Genomic DNA, 23,615 nt, shown 5'->3' with positions numbered 1-23,615 from the left:
TTACTCTCTTATACAATCACTGATACAAGTACACATTGATATGCACAGAGTCACACACCTCCAAGCCAGCCACACACACACTCAGTCTTCCATACATCCACTCATTCTTCAATATGTAAAACGTATTTAAACTTTACAAAAACACACAGACACTAGATGATGTCATCAGTGATGTCATTTGAGATGTCATCAGTGATGTCATCAGTGATGTCACTGACCATGTCATGAATGATGTAATATGTGACATCATCAGCAGTGGATTGCGGGTGCGCGATATATAGTTAGTGCAACTAACTATATATGGAATTTCAATGGTTTTGTGTGAGTAAAATAAGGTTTTCTAAATGCTAATTCCTAACTATATATGGTCTATAACCTATGGTTTTTTCAGTGAATATATATATATATGAATGAAAGAAAGCAATGCGCCAGGCGCTTCGAGAGGGCTCACCACGAAAACATCGACTATCCGGCCTTCTTGTGCCCCAATCGATCTCACAGCCTCCCTCCAAAGGTTTCATCAGAAGTCCGACGCGTTTCGGGGCAGACACGCCCCTTCTTCACGGACATGAACAAAGTGCACATTACACTCACCAAATCGATTTGAACACAATTTCTTCAAAACGGGGCCGTCCTAAGTGGGCGTGGCTCATCATGCTGTGCTCCCAGGCATGCTGGAAGCTGTAGTCTCTAATGGTGAGTATCAAATGTTCCTTAAGTAGGTTGTGCACTATTGTCCTAGATTCGTCATCTTCATTATTTCACCTCCTAGTTGAAGGTAGGGGGGTGGGCTCTGGGATGGTGATTATTTTCATGATGTTTCATGCTGCACAAGCAAAGATGAGTATCTTCGCTCCAGTCCTCGTCATGTTGTTAGCTTCAAGCGTTTGACGAAGCGGAGCCCCTCCCACGGTCAAGGCAGACCGGATAAATATGTGAAAGCAATGCGCCAGGCGCTTCGAGAGGGCTCACCACGAAAACATCGACTATCCAGCCTTCTTGTGCCCCAATCGATCTCACAGCCTCCCTCCAAAGGTTTCATCAGAAGTCCGACGCTTTTCGGGGCAGACACGCCCCTTCTTCATGGACATGAACAAAGTGCACATTACACTCACCAAATCGATTTGAACACAATTTATTCAAAACGGGGCCATCCTAAGTGGGCGTGGCTCATCATGCTGTGCTCCCAGGCATGCTGGAAGCTGTAGTCTCTAATGGTGAGCATCAAATGTTCCTTAAGTAGGTTGTGCACTATTGTCCTAGATTCGTCATCTTGATTATTTCACCTCCTAGTTGAAGGTAGGGGGGTGGGCTCTGGGATGATGATTATTTTCATGATGTTTCATGATGTTTCATGCTGCACAAGCAAAGATGAGTATCTTCGCTCCAGTCCTCGTCATGTTGTTAGCTTCAAGGCGCTTCGAGAGGGCTCACCACGAAAACATCGACTATCCAGCCGACGCGTTTCGGGGCAGACACGCCCCTTCTTCATGGATACTCACCATTAGAGACTACAGCTTCCAGCATGCCTGGGAGCACAGCATGATGAGCCACGCCCACTTAGGACGGCCCCGTTTTGAATAAATTGTGTTCAAATCGATTTGGTGAGTGTAATGTGCACTTTGTTCATGTCCATGAAGAAGGGGCGTGTCTGCCCTGAAATGTGTCGGACTTCTGATGAAACCTTTGGAGGGAGGCTGTGAGATCGATTGGGGCACAAGAAGGCTGGATAGTCGATGTTTTCGTGGTGAGCCCTCTCGAAGCGCCAGGCGCATTGTTTTCACATATATATATATATATATATATATATATATATATATATATATATATATATATAAAGGGTTCACATCTAAATTTGGTAGACAATCTGCTTATGCACCAAACAATAGTGAGAACACACAGTGACATAGAACGATTTCAAGTATTCAGATTTATTCATTAAATCAATATTTGTATCCTATGAAAACAGGTAAAAATAGGATACTAGACTCCCAGGCGGACTTTCTTTCAGTCTCACTCATATCATGTAATTTCGAATAAGTTTGTTTTCTGTGCATCTTGGTAGAGACCTTGACTAGCGCTCTATGGATTCTTTTGCCTTCCTCTTTATTGGTACTCGCAAACCCTTAGCATTCTGTTAATAAGAAGAAACTTGAGCTAAGTAGACCCCTTTGTTTTCTTTCAACTACATTATGCCAACAAACATTGCTGTGAATGCTCAAAAAGGACAGCCTCTGTCATCAATCATACCCCTTTCAATCCACCTGCTGCTCTCATTACCAATGCTGGATTGCAGTACACCTACAGAAGAAGTGTTTGTTTATGTTACCACAGAAAATAGTTATGTTAATAAACCTATTGCATAATGTACATGGTTAAATTAGGCTCCACCTAAAATCGTTGTATTGTATGTTATTATGCTGCACTTGCATAGTCCAACTATGGTAGGGAGGGAAAATCCTAACTTAACAGTGTAGAAAATGCCCCTTTTTTGCATAGTCACCACCACTTTTTGCTAGCTTTCATTGCAGGTCAATTGCCCAGCGCATGTGCTGTGACCCTTAAAAATGTTGAAATTGGCTTACTCATAATTGGCATATTTAATTTTCCTGTAAGTCTTTGTATAGGATACAAAATGTACCCAGAGCATGTAAACCAGTGCTTAATTTAGCTGTTTTTTTTATGGTGCTCTGCACCAGCACTAAATGGCCAACGAATGCACCTGTGCTAGTTTGCCACATGGTGGCGCTGTTAGCCAAATTTAGAGAAAAGCACAACAGTTGTTTATTAATGGAATATACATTGAAATGACTAATATAGGCCACCCAAGACATTCTTATTCACTTGGGGTCCTGGTACATGGTTAATAGTTTAGTTGGTACTCATTGGCCGGAGCAATGGATGGGCCAAGCTGCAGTGGCCTCTTGACGAGTGCCCTGGCATTTATTTTATTTTCAAATTAAGCACTGATGTAAACTAAATGTCACTAGAGAACTGCAGTGCACTTTGTGCCACTACTAGGGAGGCAGTAAAAAACTTGTCTGTGTGCGTACCACTGTAGCCCGTATTGTAGTTTTAAAACAGCAATCGTGACCTTTCAAAGAATCCTCCTTTTAAATATTAATACGTCACCCCTAAGTAGGCCTTATTTACCAATGAGGAAGGGTACATGGTACCTAAAAATAGGATATGTTCAGATTTAATGTAAAACATGCCTTTACACAGACAAGGTCTCAAAAGCTATTTTCACTATAGCAGGGTTAGCTGTGCGATAGGAAAGCATTGGGACATAAAATTCCAATTAAATAATGTTATCTCCACTTAGGAACAAGCTACATAGTTAATTCACACTATGAAAGGTTCTGCCGTGTTAGCTTTAGGTAGAGTGTGCACTGTGAGATTGTTTAAAGTAGGCACAAAGGAATTGCTGCAAAAGTGGGTAGAGTTACCCTTGGGAACATTTTCCCTGTTGGTTAGGTAGGGGCCATATCCTTGTTACCAGAGACTGACCTCAAGGCTCCCTATTATCACCAGTGATCTTGTACATCTACATAAAACCCCTTTAACCCGTTGGATGCTCATGACGAGCTCAACTCGTCATGAGCCACGGCGCTCTTGTGCTGAGCTCGTCATAAGGGTCCGAACTCTCGCACGTGGTGCTAATTCCCCCGCTGTGCTGAACGTTCTATGAAAACGAGTGTGGCCGTGACGAGTTGAGCTCATCATGAGCACACGGCCACCGTGGCTCATGACGAGCTGAGCTTGTGATGTGCGCGCCCCCACCCCGACCCCCCAGCACAGCGGGGGAATTAGCCCCGCTGGCAAGGGGTTAAGAACTCCTAACAGACAGAAAAAAAATCCATCAAAACAATGATGATACCTATTACTACATCAAGGCTTCCTTTGGAAATAGCGACGTAGCCAGTCATGGGCCCTAGAGCAAGGAAGGAAATGGGCTGCCTGGCCACTGTTTCAACTGTAAAATACGTCAATAATCAGGGTTTAGGGTTTGGTGCATCCCTCAGGCCTATGGACCCAAGTGGCACTGCACCTGGTTGCATCTCCAAGAATAAAGCTTCAATGTCAGATGTAAATCTGAAGTTAAACCCGTTGAAGATTTAAAATTCACTAAGAAAGGCATGCATCAGTTCAAGGACAGCTCTTTGCAAACATCAACCCAAGCATCAACTTCTAAACTGATATTACAAGGTATATACCGACAGCATGAACTCATCCTTTCCATAACTGAAGAGAAAAACTCAGATGCTAAACACTAATCATGTTGCACCTCAATGGAAGTTAAACAATGGTCACTGCTATCACAGATTCCCACAGATTACCCTGAAGAGCACTGTTAAAGTAGTAGCACTACTCTTTAAAGGCCTTAGGAATTAAAACATAAGTTTCCCTTTTAAAGTAACTGCTCTGGCATCCTCTGCCCACCGATGTTAACTTCAGAGCCTGCAGCTTGATTTAAAAGCTGTGAACTCCAACATGACACAGAAGGGCCCTATATATCTGCAACAGGAACATCACCAGCCTAGACGCAAATAAATGCAAGAATATCACTTATGCACCGAAATTCTAACCTTACACAGTTTTAACAAGCTTCATCAACCGTTCTACTGCAAGAAGGAACTAACAACTAATCATTTCAAGGAGTATCTAGTAATGATCAAATAAATCTACTGCGCCACTGCCTCAGACATAACTCAAATAGACATCCTGACTGCCATGTTAATGTTAATGTTAATGTTATCTTGGAATTTGTAGAGCGCAGACTGTCGCTCCGAAAGGAGCATCCTGGCGCTATGGAGAGGGGGAAATCAACAGAAGTGAGATCTATATGGCAGCTAGTACATAAGCATCTGACAGATTGAAAAGCCAAGTTTTAAGTAGGTTGCGAAAAGGCGCTTCCTGATCAAGTAGCCTTAGCTCCTTTGGCATCCCATTCCATGCCTTAGAGGCCAGGACACTGAGGGTTTTTCCCCCTTTAGTTTTAAAGTGAAAGGCAGGAATATTGGCTAAATTAAAGCCTGCTGATCTCAGAAATCTTGTAGGACGATAGTGGGAATATCTTTTTACGAGATAATTGGGGCCGATGTTGTTTAAGGCTCTAAAGGCGGTCAACAAGATTTTGAAGAGAATCCTTTTATGTAGGGGAAGCCAATGTAATTTCCTAAGAGCCGCAGAGGCCGAGGATTTTCTGGGGAGTTTCAGTACCAAGCGAGCCGCTGCATGTTGGACACTTTGTAATTTTTTTAGTGGCATTTTTTTTTACTCCGGCCATAAGACCATTACAATAGTCGAGGCGGGAAAGTACTAGAGCCACCGCCACAGACTTTCTTACATCAATGGGGAGAAAATCAAAGAATTTTTTCAGTGATTTGATGATGTTAAAACAACTACCTGCTAAACTCCTTACTTGGTGGTCAAAAGATAGTGACGTATCAAAAAGGATGCCCAAATTCCTGGCCGTTTCTACTGAACTCGGAGGCGGGGTGGCTCCCTCTGGCCACCAATCTTTGGGACTAAAGTTAACATTTTCCCAATGGGCAGTATTTCTGCTTTTCCAGAGTTGCATTTTAGACAGTTGTCATTCATCCATTGGAAAACGTCAGTAAGACAATTCTGGAAGTTTTGTTCGGCCGAACAGGAATTTTTATCCAGGGATACAATCAGTTGGGTATCATCGGCATATGATGTTACCATTATCCCATAGGATTCAATTGAATAGATGAGGGGCACCATATAAATATTAAAGAGTAAAGGACTCAAGATGGAGCCCCGAGGAACTCCTGAGGTGACACTCTTCTCCTTTGAGCAAAAAGGCCCTAAGGCGATGGTCTGAGTTCTTTCTGATAGGAAAGATCTTATCCAGCTTAGAGCCTCATCTGTTATACCACTTAGTCTAAGCCTGTCAAGGAGGTTTTTATGGGAGATAGTATCGAACGCCGCCGATAGATCAAGAAGAATCAAGATGGCGTTCTTCCCTTCAACCTGTACATTTTTAATGGCATCCGTTAATTCCATGAGAGCCGTCTCCGTGGAATGTTTTGGCCGGAAGCCAGATTGATGAGGGTGCAAAATATTATATTTCTCCACAAAATTTGACAACTCTTGATGAACCATGTGCTCAGTAATTTTAGCAAGGACTGGAAGCAAAGAAATAGGGCGGAGATTAGAAAGGTGTGAGGGGTTTTTATTTTGCTTTTTCATCAGAGGTTTGACTATGGCCTTTTTCCAATCCAGAGGAACGGTCTCAGAGCTAAGTGATTCATTCACTATTTGATTTATTATGGGATTAACAACCTCAACTATTTGATGAAGGATGTAAGGAAGGCAGGCATCCAACGGTGATCCTGATTTACAGGACATAATGACCTCATGGGTTTGTGCAAGGGTTACAGGCTTGAACATAGCAATGGTATGCGGCCGGGAAAGCACAGGGCCACTAGTACTCACTCTGCTGGGGCGGACACTAGGTAAGAAACCGTCCTTTAATCGTTTTATTTTATCATCAAAATAGTCAGCAATCTGGTCACAAAAACTTTGTGACGGAGGAATTTCTTGTTTCACGACTGCCGGGTGGGTAAAAGATTTTACTATAGCAAAGACGGTTTTCTGTTTTTGCTGGGCTTCCTGGATAAGTTTTGTGTAATAAGCCTTTTTAGCAGTTTTAATATTTGCAAAGTAAAAATTCCTATATTTTATGTACAGGCTTTTTGCTAATGGGTCATAATTCTTCCTCCAGTTTCTTTCCCCTTTTCTACACTGAAGGTGCGCTTAGGCTAGGGACTTTGTATACCACGGTGCACTTATCTTTCTGGATTTCTCCTTATTTTTAACAGGGAGATTCGGTGGAGGGAGATTATTAGTTACAAGTTGCATCCAAGTATGAAACATTTTGGAATCTTGCGATATGTCCCCGGAAAGGCTAGGGACCTGTGCCTGGGCGGAGGTCTTAAGCTGGCTATTTTTTGCAATCAGAGCCCAGTTTTGCCTAGTGGCAGAAGAGGGAACAGTTTTGACCTTTTTCCTGAAATGGGATAAAACAGTGATCGCTCCAAATTTGAGGGATTGGTGGATGGGGAACTAAATGCGAAAAATTGGAACATATTCCATCGAGCGTGTGACCAGCCTGATGGGTCATGTTAAATATTTTTTGAGACAGACCGAAAATTTCGAGTGTCTGAAGAAAGTTGGAAACCTGTGGATCTTCATTCGCTTCTAATTGTAAGTTAAAATCTCCAAGGAGTGTGAAATGGGGATAGCTCACAAGCAACTGTCCTAAGGCTTCACCCAGGGATTCGAGAAAACCAGTTGGACTGCCTGGGGGACGGTACATGAGCTTCACCTGCTTATCCCATATTGTGCATCTTCTCTGAACCTGCAGATTACTCTGTTGTTTCAACAGTAAGTTTATTTTGCTCACTTACACATACAATGGGTTTGATATCGACATAGACACAATGTTGATTTTATAATTTCTGTATCTAAATATGGCTGGAACTCTTTGGATAACTGTGAGAACAGATGTCAGCTGTAGGCACTCTTCACAGATGCAGCTATATGTTACCGGAGTAACAGATTTTTTGCCATCCCTGGTATGTGAATGGCCACTAGCCACAGGTTTACAAAGCATAACAGCTATGCTGAGGAATACAATTAAGGTTATTTTCTTAAAGAGGATTGCCTCCTCAATTTTGCAGCCCAAAGTGAATAAAACACTATGTAGATTGACCAGTATGGGTTTTGTCATAATGCTAATTAGCCCTTTCTACGCCATATGGTATTGACTTTTAACTGCAAAAGAAGCAGAAGAAACATGGACCACTGGAGCACAAATGTCATAAGCATAATTCATCAAGAGAGACACATGAAATGACAGAAATGGGAAGGAACTTTCTCTGAGCTAGGATCTCACCACTGACATTTAGCCACCAGTACAAGAGCGTCAATGTAGGTCTATCTAATGTAATGTCCTATGCTTATTATGTAGTCAAAACTATTTTCATCATATTCCTCATGTCTGTTTATATCCAATATCTGCTCCTAATACTTTGTTAACTAAGCATGTTTAAGCCTGCAGTTATTAGAAATTACTTTTTGTTATTATTTAATTTCTTATGTGCCTTGTTTTTCCCCAGAAACGCCAGAAACCGGTCCTCGGAAGCTTGTTTCCGGTCCAGGGAAGGCATGGCTTGGCAGTTCGAGCTGGACTGTTCCCATGAGGCACAGGGTCAGACTGATTTGCATATAGCCATGTCTGAACTGGGGTGGCAGAGTGGGCTAAAGAACGGTGATGGATTAAACCCAGATCTTTTGACTGGGTGCGAGTGTTTGATTGATTCAGATGCTCCGTCCATCACCACCCCCTTTTGTACCGCTTTTGGCCGCCATAAGTGTGGCAGGGTATGCTCAGACGTGAGTCCCTTGCTCACTTTGCCATTGGATTCAAGCAAGCCGGGCTGAAGACGGCTGGAATGCCAGAAACTGGTCCTCGGAAGCTTGTTTCCGGTCCAGGGAAAGCATGGCTTTGCAGTTCGAGCTGGACTGTTCCTATGAGGCACAGGGTCAGACTCATTTGCATATAGCCATGTCTGAACTGGGGTGGCAGAGTGGGCTAAAGAACGGTGATGGATTAAACCCAGATCTTTTGACTGGGTGTGAGTGTTTGATTGATTCAGATGCTCCGTCCATCACCACCCCCTTTTGTACCGCGTGCTTTCCCCCACAGCATGTGGATTTGTTCACCGGGGCAGCATATATCGAGGATAATTGGCTTCCAGATTCACAGTATACATGATGGGTACATTTCTTACCCTCATTCACATACCCAAACTGTAGGCATCATTGGGGAGTACAATTATTCACAACTTTATCCCATTTTAAGACACTTCTTCAAGCGATATATAGAGGAATCCTCAAAGGAACCTAACACACCTACAAGCACAACAAACAATGAGCTGCCAGAATGGATTACCAATATTGTTAATGCAGGGTGTACCTCTTCCTTGCAAGCCGCATTTGCTAACATAGCTGACATTCCAGTAGGAGCAAAAGAAGTCTAGTTAAAGATCACTCACAGGAAAAAATCTAGTGTTTGCCACTGTGCTATGATGATGTTGGAAAGTATCTTGGACCCTCCTGAGGCGCAGCCGGGAGTAGTAGGAGACAGAATTTTTTCACTGTTTTTAACTTAAAAATTGTATTTTGCCACTTGAATTTTAAACTCACTCACCCCTCCTGGGACATATCCTCTGTGTGCAGGCACCCTTCCACGCTGAAAACGAGCGCTGGTAAGGGCGAAATCGCCGCCTTTCCCGCCTAATAATCTCCTCCCGCCCTGATTGGGACACGCCCACTAGAGGCCACGCCTTCACCTATCCCCTCCCTACAAAAATGTGCATGTTCCGGAAGCGCAGCGGACAAGCGCAGCGGGCGCGACAATTGCGCGCCGAAGGCGCGCATAAGGCAAGCTCGTCTGTGCTCGTCCGTGCCGAGACCGGGCCTAGGGCCACCCCCCCTATATCCCAGGCTACAAAACTTAAGCATTACAGCACGGAAACCCTCTTGGGATTAAGACCCCATGGCAGGAACTGCTATCAGTCCCAGTTTCACGCAGAAAACTTCCCATTTACCTGTCCCTCCTGTCAATCCACCCTCAAACCTAAGCCGGCCCCAGAGCAATCACACGAGTACCGCATGTTCTTGCTCAATTGCAGATCCCTGCCCAAACACAGGGCAGAGTTTGAACTACTGCTAGAAGAACCTTTCGGAACCTTTGGCCTTTCGGAAAGGGCTTAAAACCTGGCTCTTTTCCTCTTAGTTTCGGCCCCTTTTAGGTTTCTCTTATTTCTGTCTCTTATTTTCCCTGTTGTGCTATGAGATTAGTGCGCAATCTAAAGCGTCGGGACACTCTTCTGAGTAGCCGTACGCTATACAAAACCCCTGCATAACATAACATAACATAACATAACGTATGCCAGACATTGTTTTCCTGACGGAAACATGGCTGGCCACAGATTCGGACCCGGCGGTAATCACAGCCCTCCCCCCTGGCTTCCAAATCATTCTGCAGGACCGACCTGAGGGCAAAGGAGGAGGTCTAGCTATTATCTATAAAGACCAATTCCTCTGTCGAGTAATCCCGGAAACCATCCCGGACTGCGAGAGCTTAGCCTTCAGCCTCAAACTCTCCCCTAACATCTGCTTCACAGGTGCTCTAATTTACCGACCCCCAGGCCCTCCCAAGCAATTCCACAATCTCCTCGCTTCGATTGTGGCGGAGCGCGTCAGCATTTCCTCGAACTTCACCCTGCTAGGGGATCTTAACTGCCACTTTGACTCCACAACCGTTCACGTAGCCACCATGCTGGTAGATGACCTAGCAGCGCTGCAGCTAACCCAAATCGTCAGGTCCCCCACTCACGTCAAAGGCCATTTGCTGGACCCCGTGTTCAGCAACTGTGCAGATCTTACATCTAGCCCACCAATCCCCCTTCCATGGACTGACCATTTACTAGTCCCCTTCACCTGGACCACATTCAAACCTCCAACCATTAAACCCACAGTACGAATAGCCAGAGCCTGGTCCCGCCTCCCAGTCGATAAATGGACGACCAAACTCGCTAGCAGCCTTCCCCTCCATAGCAAGGATCCCTGCCTAGCCAACCAGACATTTGAAGACTGGATCACCCTATCCCTTGACAACACTCTCCCCAAAAGAAAAAACACTCTGAAACGTTCCCACAAATCCGCACCCTGGTACTCAGAGGCCCTTAGGGCAAAGAAACGCCTATGCAGGAAAGCTGAAAGGAAATGGCGTTTGGACTTCTCTCCAATGGAAAAAACCCAATACCGAATGCTACTTATAGAGTACAAGGAAGAAATCAAAGTTACTCAAGTGGCATATTTTTCTAAAAAAATCATTTTAGCCAAATCAAAACCTAGGGAGATTTTCCAAATAGTAAAAAATCTCACCAAGCTACCACCCAGCCTGCCTGAAACCACATCCTCAGAGCACTGCAACAAGGTGGCAGCCTTTTTCCATCAAAAGGTTGACAAAATCTACGCCTCCTTCCCCCCCTTGGCCGCCCCCGTCACAGCCTCGACTAACACAGCCTTGGCACACCCTTCCCCACAAACTCCCTTTACACTAGATCACTTCCCCCCCCCTAGATCTGGTATCGCTGGAAACTGTAGCCCGGAAAGTCAAATCTGGCTCCCCCAATGACCCAGCTCCACCTGACATTATAATGTTGGCATCTCAGGTCACCCTGCCCATCATAATGGACCTTCTGAATGCCTCCATTTCCTCCGGCACGGTCCCGCCTGGATGGAAATGGGCCATGGTTAAAGCGCTGCTGAAGAAACCCAGTCTGGACCCACTAGACTTCAGCAACTATCGGCCAATCTCCCTACTTCCCTGATTGAGCAAGGTTTTGGAGAAATACATCAACAGCCATCTGGTCACCTTCCTAGAAACCAACCAACTTCTAGATCCCACCCAGACAGGCTTCCAACCCAAGCACGGAACCGAGACCGCCCTCCTCATGGTCACCGAGGAATCCAGAAAAATCTTGGACCAAGGAGGATCAGTGGCAGTGATCCTCCTTGACCTTAGCGCGGCCTTTGACACGGTCAGCCATGACATCTTGCTGAACCGTCTGTCAAATGTTGGTGTCAAGCACAAGGCTTGGCTATGGTTCGAGTCCTTCCTGAAAGACAGATCCTTTCAGGTATTCGACGGTGAATCAGTGTCCACCAGCAGACCTTTAAGGTGCGGGGTCCCTCAAGGCTCCTCTTTAAGCCCGGCGCTATGAGGCCACTGGCTGAGGTTGTTCGTCCGTATGGAGTTAAGATCATCTCCTACGCGGACGACACCCAGCTGGTGGTCTCACTGGCGCAGGAGGCCAACATTCCCATAAGCGGAGGACTCTGTAAGTGCCTTGAGGAGGTAAAGAGCTGGATGTCTGCCTCATCACTCAAGCTAAACGGGGACAAGACGGAGCTGATGCTTCTAGGTTCCGCGAACCCAAGCTCCTTCAATTCCCTGTGGCCACCCTGTCTGGGTACCCCTCCTACACCCAAGGACAACATTAGGAGTCTTGGGGTGTGGCTCGACAAAACCCTGTCATTTGACACACAAGCTACCAAACTTTCGGCCACCTGCTTTGGCCTGCTTAAAATGCTCAAAAAAATTCTTCATCTTCTACCCATGGAGGCTAAACAGGTGGCCATCCAGGGTCTGATCCAGTCCCGCCTGGACTTCAATAACGCCTGTATCTCGCTGCACCAGACTACACACTGCGGAGACTTCAAACAGTGCAGAACTGTGCAGCCCGGACACTGCTCCAGCTCCCACGCAGACAATCCATCAGAGCTGGCCTGACCAGTCTACACTGGCTGCCAGTCCGCCAAAGAATCCACTTCAAAGCCCTGTGTATCGCCCACCAGGCCTTCTGGGACACAGGCCCCATTATCACCCGCGACCTAATCTCTCACTACCATCCTAGCAGAAACCTACGGTCAACCCAGACCTTCATTGCCACTGCACCCAGAATAAAAAGAGCCAGATCAGGCGGTAGGACCTTCGCCCATAACGCCTCCAGGTTGTGGAACGCCCTTCCCCTTCATCTGAGAGCTAACGTCAATCTTACCTCATTCCGGAAACAGCTCAAGACTCTTCTTTTCAACTCCCCACAGTAATTTCCTGGTACTATCCCCGCCTCTGCCTAATCATCTGTTGGTCCCTTAGCGCTTGGACGCCCCCGGGCATCAATCGCGCTCTATAAATCCACTTACAATTACAATTACAATTACATTTGTTCATTAGCTACTACTATTATTTTTGTTCAAATAAATGCATTTTCTTTCTGTTACCAAATACACGAGAAAAATGAGCAAATGTGCTTTCTTTTGATCTAATGAAATTAAAGGGGTTTGATTTGGGTAGTCCAAATTACACAAGTAAAAACAAGGAGGGGGAGCCATGGACATGTTGGGGCATTAGACCTCCTTTCACCTACATGAGGTAATTGTCCAACTCATTAAAGGAGGAACTGGGAAAGCCATTCATTCGCCTGTCTAAGAAGGGTTTAGGCCTCCACACACGCACAATTAAGCTCCGTGGAGGAGAGTAGATCACATGCAACAGACCCCAGTTGGTGACCTTTTCTAGTTCCCTCGTAACCAGAGAAAACATATTGATGTACTTCAATACAGCACACAAATATTCAGTTTTCCAGAAAATTTACTTTTCACTTTGCAAAGCTCATTTCTCACTAGATCGTCTGTAACAGAAAGTTAAAATTAAATAAAGGAAAATTTAATTTGGGCTTGATAGCCTCAACAAATCAATAGAACAAGTTAAACTCCTTTAAAAATGTGTGATAATTTGATAAGGAATTGAGATTTATGATGAAAGAAATATATTTTTTGAAAGGACTCGAAGATGAATCAGGTTGCATAAGAATTAGTTTATTTGTTGTAAAACACTCACCTATGTACAGTTTCCCAGTCCACCTGTTTTTCTCGATGAATTTCAAGGTCTTCTGTACTGCTAGAGGGCTCTTCCAGGTTACTCAACAGCATTTTTCCTTCTTTTGTTACTGTTGTAATATCATCCTGAACAATATAAAATGCATATATCAGGACATCAAATGAACGTCTTGAAGCATATTTTTCATACCCACTCACAGACCGATTTAGACTTTGCCTGGTGAAATATCTGCCTATCGATGGAACAAAATCTGTCATATCAAAACTTCCTCTGGCGGAGATGTCTTTACCAATGTGCTTGTATCCACCATAGAAGGAATTCCTTTACAGAAAGAACTCCTGTGGAAAATGCAGCAATGCAGTCATTACAGGTGGCATTTCAGCACAGGTAGTGGAAATGTACCCCCAGACTGGAAGTGCTTCTCAGTGCCACATATATAGCCATACTAGGCTATTGGATTTTTCTCCCATGGCGCCATACTGAAGTTACAGAGAACATTTTCCACCATTTCCATGGCTGTCTTTCATGAAGCTAACTAGGCTAGACCGGCTGGTCCACTAGTCGTTCTAGATTGGGCAATGCATTCACCACCATGTCTTCCGATGTCAGCTCCGGATCTTTGCTGATTTGATGACAGAACGGGACGCTTCTCAATGGGTGGCATGTCCACCACCTAGGGCAATCTATATAGGAGGGTAGTTAAAACACAGCAAGGATAGACAGAGAATCGGGTGGTTAATATTTTTTGTTTTTTTCTCACGGATTCTCTATCCTTCACTAAAGAATTCATCCACAGGTTGACCGCTCCTCACCGTGGCTGTTGTCATGTCAGTCTGATAATAGTTTGCTGAAGGTGCAACCACTTCCTGAAAACATTTAGGGGAACTAAAATGTTTCCTCTAGAATGGGGGGGGGTCTATGGATCTCCAAGAGGCTTCTGTGAAGAAGCTGGAGCTTGACATATTAATGTGGGTCCCACACCCACACTTCTGCACAGCTAATATTTGATACGGTGGAGAGCTTCATACTGCTGCTCTCTTCAATGGGTACCATGGAAGTGTAAGTGATCTACGCCCTCATCAACACAATGTCTTTTAATAATAGGGAGCTAGTGAACAAACACTGGGATATTTGTGGATATTACTTGGTACAGTCTGCCACAGCACTGCAAATACAGAGCAGAACTCACATCCATATAATTCAACATGAAAATCAAAGTCAAGCAATGTAAGTATTTTGAATAAATAAAGAAATATTACAGCTAGCCCATACTTCGAATGTTATTTAACATACCTTCAGCTGGCAATATCTTTGAGTACGCATGGATAGTATGCATTCGATGGAGTATATGTCCTCAGGCAGCTCTGCTTCAGCCAGCTCTGTCCCAAAAGCCTGAAGCATCTGAGCAATGTCCTTCACTGTCAGTGCAAAGCTTTCAATAGCCTGGAGTAAGAGAATAGTTAAACCAATTTTAAAGATTTATAAAGTATCTAGAAGCGCGTTTAAAAAACATTTATAAAGCGATAACTGCACTCATGGCGCATCGAAATGCTGTATTTAAAGGCATTTTTAAATTGAAACACAATACAAGAATCTAAAAGTTAGTGTACAAAGCGTGCTAATCAAGATATGATGTTATCTTAGACACTTTTTTTTCTGAAGCATTCTAAAATGAATTATGTGTACAAAAAGAAAAGACCTGAAGTAGTAAGCCCTTTGTTAACATGTTTCGTTTTTATTATAAGCTACAGTTCATCTTTAAAATCAAGAAAACTAGTTGAACATACAAACAGTAGGAAACAACTCAAAGGCTTCGTTTATTCTATTAATTTAAAATCTTCAGTCTCCCGAACGTACATGTTTAATTCTATTTACATTAGTTTTATAGAAACTCTTAACACTGCCTACACAGTTTTAGTTCCTTTGACTGCTTTCCCTTAAATTCTAGTTTGCATTGGCATACACAGCTTAACTGTTTCCTATGTAACTGTGTGACCTGTACTTTTTTTCTTACCCTTGAACTATGTACTTGGCGTGATGAAACCAGACCAGAGCACGCTCTCAATTGGTAAAGCACTGTATTCCTTCATTGGATATAATGATGATCCGTGAACCAGTGTCAACTAAGATTATGATGAGTCACAAGTATGGTGCATTTTGGTTGATCACAAGTGCTACATTTATCAAGGATGACCATCAACAGGACATGCTCTTCTAAGCTCTACTCATCTTCGGTGTCATCTTTGTCATCATTCTTTATTGCAAATACCTCTTTTGGACAAATATTAGCACAGCACACCATGGCAAAGTGATCTTTTTCTCCACACTTGCATGATTCCCTTAAGAGTGCGGGACCGTTTTTATACGATGTCAAGTGGCTGCCAAATCCACAACATTACCATTCCCTATGGTTAGATTCATCTGGTCTGAAACCATTGACTGTACTTCTTGGTTTGCCACTATCATATCCGGGTTGTGTATTAGCGTGCACAAGATTCACCTCTTTGTCATATTCTTCTGGGTTCTTGAGGGTTTTCACACTCTTTGCAGAACACTCAATACTTTTCATTGTGCCAGTGACTTTGCAGAGGATTCGATTTTTGTGGCACAGTAATTTGTCCTGAGCCTTGATGCATGTGGTGTTCATTACAACTTGGTCACAAATCATTTAAGCCATATTGCCAAATGAACAGGAGGATACCAATATGCACAATGTTGCAGCATATATCTCGACTGTGTCACCTGCAGCTTGGTATCTATTAATAAAAGTTATGGTGTTCAATTATGATGCTGACACTAGTATCAAAATGTTCCTCTATTCTTTTTCGGGACTCTATGCAGTGGTCTGAGTGTCCATCCTCCTCCGGTTTTCCAACAGGTGCTTCATTATCAGTCATCTGCCCTCAGCACCCAGGCAGTGATCAAGCAGGACCTGTTTTCGTTGGGAGCTATACTATGTTCCATCAATGGCCACCAAGTACATTTCAAAGCTCCTCATCCACTGGCACCAACAACTTCTGGATGACCCAGGCCGTTCCATGAAGGTTGCTGACATAGCCCATTCATGCTGCGCAAGACAGATGAAATAAGGAGAGACTTGGCCAGCTTGCTGTTCAATTATGTGGTGGTGATCCTGGGAGATGTAGGTAACCAGGCTACATAGAGAAATGTAAAATGGTGAGGTGGGGTAGCATGTAATTGTACATCATTGGAAAGGGTCCTTGAGTACAACAAATAACAGGTGAAGATGCTCCTTATTGCAGCATTTGACATAAGAGTACATGAATGCTTTAAATGTAGAGGCACAATGCTTTATCCTAGCGTGGGTGTGATAATCTTGTCCTGAATCTGCCCGAGGCCTATAGAAGCGATGGCAAGAGGCATTGACAGGAGTGAGGCTCTGCCCAGGTCATGGTTGAGAGTAGCAGCAATTGCTGGAGAAGGTGGGCCTCAGAGGAGAGGAGAGGATGACTCAGAAAGGGATTATTGAGCAAGGAGTCCCACTTTTAGTGATTTGGTTGCAAAGGAAGAATTTATAAAGTGCTGATAAACCGAGGCCACAGTGTTTGACAACTGTTTCCTAATCTTTTTCGTTTAGCTGTCCAGGGAAGACCTTCAAGGACCTTTGCTTTCCATCATAAGAAAGTTTTTGTTTAGAAATGCCAATAAACAAAACAGATTTCACTGTAAGGTAATGTTTACCACAAATGCAACCATCAATCAATATTCATAAATGCCAATCATCAATTAATGCAGCAGATATAATTATATGAAACTATGCGATCTGTGTAGGACTGTGACAAAAGTACTTGAATGTTCCAGGGGTTTAGTCCTGTAAGAACTGTACAGAATCTAGGAAGTCCAGTAAAGCACTCTGCAAAAGACGCTGTGGGAAAAACAGTGCAGTAGGGAGGAACTCCACACAACACACACATGTACATGAATTATTCCAATATTTCAATGTGTTGAAAAGTACACAAGAGCACTATTTCACAACTGGAACACATCATTTACGTACCCGTAAGAAAAATATAGTCTGCAACTCTAAGCCACACTTTTTGGAGCGGGATAGGGTGAAATGCTCAAATCAGTCCCAGTTCTTCTCCTAATTCTATCTTTTTCCATCCCTCCTCTCTCTCTCTTCTCTCCACCTCCCTCCTCTCTTTTTCTCCCTTTAAAGTCTCCCTGTGCTTGCTGCTTGGAGACTTGGAGAAAGTGAAAGAGGCACAAGCAGCTGCTTTCAAAACTAGCCTCCAACAGCTCCAGCCCACCAGGGAAATGTCTCATTGAATAAAAGGCTAGACCGTTTCTGCCATTGACTTTCAGCCTACCAGGAGTTTTCCTTTGGTCGTGTATTTAATGATTTAGCCATTTTCGCTCATCATATTCTCTTACATTTCTGACTTCAATTGTGTCAAAATCTGCTAGAAAAAGATGTTCATCCCTGACAGCCATTTTAAATCCAACCACCCTTCAATCATTGACTGACTGACTCGTAAAGGAAATATTCAATATTTAGGAAAAAGCCAATAAAAGTTTCTAATATGGTTGCCTTCTGACAACCAACATTCAACAATGAAGCCAAGTGCCTGCCTTGATAGAGCTCAGTTTGGGGAAGTTTTATGAAGGAGCAGGTACGTCATTGTTTTGTTCCACCAGTAAAACGCTGTTCTTGAATTGGCTAAACCAGCTAAAAACAGAATCGGAGGGTGAAACAATTACAGGACAGCATGAATAGAATGCATAATATAGCATAACAATCTAAAACAAACTAAAATTACATACAGTTCTGAAGATAACCCAATCACTGTGGCAGTACTCAAGGGTGCCTCCAAATTCTGTTGTTAATTGCTTCTCATCAATATACTTCAGCAAATCTGCAACAGAGCTGAGCATTACCACCTAAAGAAGATAGAAAGAAAGCACCCAGTTGTATTTCACATTTTCCACCAAGCCTCAGAGATGTTCCCAAGTACACAAGAGATTAAACAACAAATAAATCAATGCATCCCCCAAATAATGGACATAGCCTAATCAGAGACATTGGTCATTTGCTACTAGTCTTTGCACACTTCTCTCACAATGAACACTCCTTGTTTATACTGTGCTTTCATTATAGATGTCTTTGATTTCATCGAACAGTAAGAGTATCATTTTTGAGAAACCATTTCATCTTATTGAATTGAAAATTTCAATATGAAAGGCATTTATCAAAAACCAATTCACAAAGTGTTTCTTTTTTAGGCACTGTCTTGTATATGTTTTATAATGTATAGGTGCATTTACTCCAAATAATGATTTCTCCATGTTGGGTTTCCTTCCCATGTCCAGCAGCTGGGGATGTTTCTTTTTTTATAGCTGTTCTTGGAGATTACACCTGCAACCTCTTTCCTGCTTTGTAAATCCTTTCATGTACTTTCACATTTAATACTCCTTCTTTGTCTTCATTGAGAAACAGACATGGGCCTTGGTGGGGGGAAGAAAATATAGACAAGATAGAGAGTTAAACTTGCTAATAAATATTTAGGAGCTAATCACATCTGGAGAGTATATGCAATGACCAAAACTCAGGAAATACTTGGGGGGAAGGGGGTGTGGCTATGATGACGAAGAACTAGTGTGGGACTTTCAAAATGGGACTGTGCTGCTTTTATTCTCAAAGCAACTGTATTGGCTTTATGAATGAGAGCACATGCAGCATGTGGTCATTATGGTCTAGTAAGAAAGCAGAGAACATTCTCAATTATGGGACAGTTAGTTTTCCATTCCTTCTTATGATGCTCCACTCTAAATGTCTTCCTTCGCTGTGGATGAGATTTTGCGTATTGCTTCAACAGTGCAACATCATTCCTAGAAACTGTCAAGATAGTTTGTTTCATAATATGGAATTTGATTCCCAGAGACTCACTCTACTTTTTCATCACCATCTTCTATGTTGTAAAGTCAGCACGCGTGTTTTTCTAATCAGCACAATGACGTAACATTTTCATAAGAGACTTTGGTTGATTTAGATGTTTTGGCTTCTTGCTTCATGCTCTGGAGGACAGCGCTCATGGTCAAGTGCTTTTGTCATACTATTAAGGTTCAATCTGGGTTTTACTATTTTGTTCTAAGTCTCTCAAAATAGGTATCATATTTAAGTCACCTCTGTATTGGAGTAAACACTGATAGCTTTAATAACTTTGTGTGTAAAGCTAGGTGGAAGCTTAACTTGTCTGTAAATACCACTCCCATTTATAAAGTACATCTATTCTTTTATCCTCTGGTACTTTTTTCATTCACGTTCTTCCTCCCTACTGGGAGGTTGGTGTCTCCTGTATAGGAAAAACAAGAGCATTAAAGCTTTCCCATAAAGTCTTCTTCCTTCTTACAATATTATTGACCCAGTAACTATTGAGAGTAGTTCAACATGATGGCAGACCACGACCTCCAACATATCTTGCCTTTGTTATTCCCAAACCTGTATCATCAATGGAAGCTTCAAACTCAAGTACTACTAATAAGAGACTTAAGCAGAACATTCCTTATCCTGATAAGTTAACTTATCTGATTTTGTTTGAGGTTCTCTTGGTGAAAATTAGGGCTCTTCGAACACATGAGGATGAACCCAATACAAGGCTCCAAGAACTAGATGAAAAGTGACTTAAATGGACAGAAGAGTCTCAGAAGCGGAACAAATTGTCAAGAACTTATGGGATACATCTGATAACATTTATCTGATTCTTTGAAAGACGCACAGAAGATTCGGAGAATAGGAATAGATACAATAATCTAAGACTATTTGGTCTCCCAAAAGAAGTTGAAGAGAATTATCTAATTGTATGTTTTCCCAAAATATTAGATGTGCCAAGGTCTACTTCATTGAATGACTTGAGGGCTCATAGACTTGGAAAGAATAATATGCCTTTCTTTCTCTGTGAAACCTAGTGGTGTCATTATTTATGTCTTGAATTCACAAATCTTCTCAATGGCATCAATGAAGAGAAAGCGAAGAAACAACTCATGGTAAGGAATGAACCTTTTTTCTCAAAAGATGAGCCAAAAGCTATAATGGATTGCAGGAAAGAGTTTTTAGATCTTCAGCCAACACTCAGAACCATGAAGGCTCACTTTGGATTCATTCACCCTTGTTACTTCAAATAACTTACAGGAACAAAACTGTTAACTTAGATTATCCTAGAGCATTAAAGAAAATGCTGATTGCAGAGTAGAGGTTATGTTATGGGTATTTCAAGATCTGTCTATCTTCAAAAACCTAAATTGTTTTTTGTCACCTTTTGTTTATTTCTTGTATATGTAATGTTGAGCAATTAACTTATGATTTGTTTTCTTCTCTCATTTCAGGTCTTGCAATTTTGTTTTGTTCGCTGTAATATGATGTATTATACTTTTCCTCATCAGCCAACTTGTTTTCTTCTTGAATGGGTTATCTTCGTCATATACATTCCCCATTCCTAGTGTCTCTGTTCCCATGAAGGTATGTTTTGCAGTCACCGTGTATTTTGCTTGTTTAGTCTATTTTACCTTTTTTCTCCTCATGTACTCTCCTTTTCTTGTACTCCCTTTCTATTTCCCACTATTTTCTCTATTTTCTCTCTTTTGACTTTCACTGATCTTCATTTTTTTAAATTATTGCATCATTATTAGCTCAAAGTTGAACCTATTATGTATTGGTGTTTTCCAGTTATTATATTTCATGATTGTTACTCAGAATGTTAATGCTTTAAATATCCTATTAAGCAACAGTCTTACCCCGCCTTGCCAAGCTTAAACTGGATTTAGTCCTAATACAAGAAACTAGTCTAACAGAAACAGAAGAATATAGGCTGCAAAGGTGTTGGGTAGATAAAAATCTAGTTTTCCCAACCTCAAATAAAAAAATGGACCAGATATCATTTGTATTAAACATTTTGATATTACAATTAAATCCCAAGATTCCGGTGCTGAAGGTCGGTAGATTGCTGCTCAATTACTGGTTATTAAACTTCAAATGACTATTTTTAATGTCTGTGGTCCTACACAAGTGGATTATAATCTAAGGGCTAATGTGGCAAAAAAACATTAGGATAGGCTGATCAATATTTCATCATAGGGGTGATTGCAGTCACATTATAGATTTCTTTTTAAATAGACACTCCCTAGGTAAATGTATTCCTTATATAATGCATAAACTATTTTGTCTCCTACTGTTCACAAAGCATTAGTGGCTTTATGGAGGTTATGTCACCTTATTGTAAGGAAAACTCCTTCTATTCCCCTGCTTATTGTTTTCAGGTTGTATCATATATCTCCCAGTAAAGAATTAGTCCAAAGCATGATTAGTTTAAAAAAGGAATCCATTTTGAGTTCAGATCTCAGCTCAATGCTCACAGATTTGGATTTGGTTCCTATTTATATGCATTTTACCACATGGGATTTTAATAAATACTTTTTCTTCTGAATTTCAAACCTTTTTGGGTGAATTGTGTGATACATATAAAGACACTGGGTTATCAATTCAACTTATTTGGGATACCTTTAAAGCAGCAGCGGCCCGTGGCTTCCTGTATAAGTTTGTCTCCAAGAAGAAAAAACAATCTGAAAATGACTTGAAAAATGCAAAGACATTATCTGTTTATTCCCCTATTGGAATAGGATCTATCCCCTGACCAAATAACAGGCAGTTGATGAGCAATAAAAAGGTAACCCCTTCGGTCCCAATGGTTGTTCCATTGGATTTTACTCTCATTTATCCATTTCTTTTTGCCAAAGCTCTTTGATCTATTTACATTGTTATCCTCTACTGATTCATAAGGCAGTTCTGATCAAAAAGCTGTGATTTGTTTAATTCCTAAAGAGAACAGTGCTTTATGCAAGTTTTACAGACCTGACTCATTAATGACCACAGATTGTACAATATTTGTGACGATCTGGTGAATTCATTGGCTCCCTTTTTAACTAAACTTGTTGGCAGTTAATAATCAGATTTTTAAATGCTAAACTGCCCTCAGATAACACATTGTAATGGTTTAATGTCTTAAGCAATTGTTCTAATCCACAGTCTTGTGGCAAACCGCAAAATAACACAGTATAATAGCTTCTATAACCATTGACACTGAGAACGCTTTTTACAGACTGGAAAGGAAATCTATGCTCACATTTCTACAATTACATTGTTTTAGTACCAAAATGTTTGAGATGATCTCATTACTTTATACCTCTCCAACAGCTTCTGTATTAGTTAATGGCAAGATCTCCAATTATTGTTCTTTGACGACTGCCCTTGATCTCCACTTTTATTTCTCTTGGTCCTAGAGTCTTTCCCATATGAAATTAGGAATAACAGAGGGCTTTCTAGTTGTTAACATGGGGATAATCAGATAAAATTATTAACTTATTACTATTAATTATTAACTTATGCTAATGACATTCTACTTTTTGTTTCCAGTCCTGAGAAGTCCTGAGAAGTTTATACCATATGTTGATAGTGAACCTTTTGCTTCTTCATTGCTTTCATCATAGAACGCCGAAGCTAATAAAACTGAAATCCTCCCTTTAAATGAATGTTGTACCAGACAAATGTTTCTGTCCACTGGTTTCATTTAGAACTCATCAAAAATAAAGTATTTAGGAGTATGTTTCAATAATTCAATTAGAAAAACAGTAAACTTAAATATGAAAAATGTCCTTCATTATTCCAAATCTTTGGTCTCTAGATGGAATCCCCTATATCTGTCTTGGTGAGTAGACTGAATTCAATTAAGACAATCTTATCTCCTACTAGCTTATATTATATTATCTACATGATCCTAGTAAATATTCCTTCCTTTCTTTCATTTCAGAAAAATTTACTTTCTTCTGTCCAAATATTAATAGAATAAAAAAAACTAGAATACAGTTAGCTAGAAGCAAATTGATTAATCTATAGGCAGGTGTTCATTTTTCTGACTTCTGGCTAGATCACAAAGCATTTTGCGTAAGATAAACCTGTTTTTGCATTCCAAGGAAAGTATGCAATTAACACAGTTATGGATAGATCTGAAAAATAGTTGCTTTCTTCTTTTTTTTCCAAGGAGTTCATTTGTTTCTCAGTGAGACCACTCTCCTCCCCCAGACGATCACTCCCAGT

At 41.8% G+C, this 23,615-nt stretch overlaps 1 protein-coding gene across 1 annotated transcript in view; it reads right to left on the bottom strand.

The window, feature by feature from the left end:
* MCF2 (MCF.2 cell line derived transforming sequence) overlaps window positions 1–23,615 on the bottom strand; it is a 1,062,111-nt gene that overhangs the window by 546,411 nt on the left and 492,085 nt on the right. The window contains exons 6-8 of the mRNA XM_078688611.1: window positions 18,293–18,409; window positions 14,801–14,950; window positions 13,508–13,632 (exon numbers count right to left, since the gene is read on the bottom strand). Coding sequence (XP_078544737.1) covers window positions 13,508–13,632; window positions 14,801–14,950; window positions 18,293–18,409 — 392 coding nt within the window. The remainder of the gene's footprint in view (window positions 1–13,507; window positions 13,633–14,800; window positions 14,951–18,292; window positions 18,410–23,615) is intronic.

The sequence above is a fragment of the Lissotriton helveticus genome, chromosome 4_1 (assembly GCF_964261635.1).
Source record: "Lissotriton helveticus chromosome 4_1, aLisHel1.1, whole genome shotgun sequence".
Classification (NCBI taxonomy): domain Eukaryota; kingdom Metazoa; phylum Chordata; class Amphibia; order Caudata; family Salamandridae; genus Lissotriton; species Lissotriton helveticus.
The sequence above is the reverse complement of the archived record's forward strand: the minus strand, read 5'-3'. Positions and strand labels throughout refer to the sequence as shown.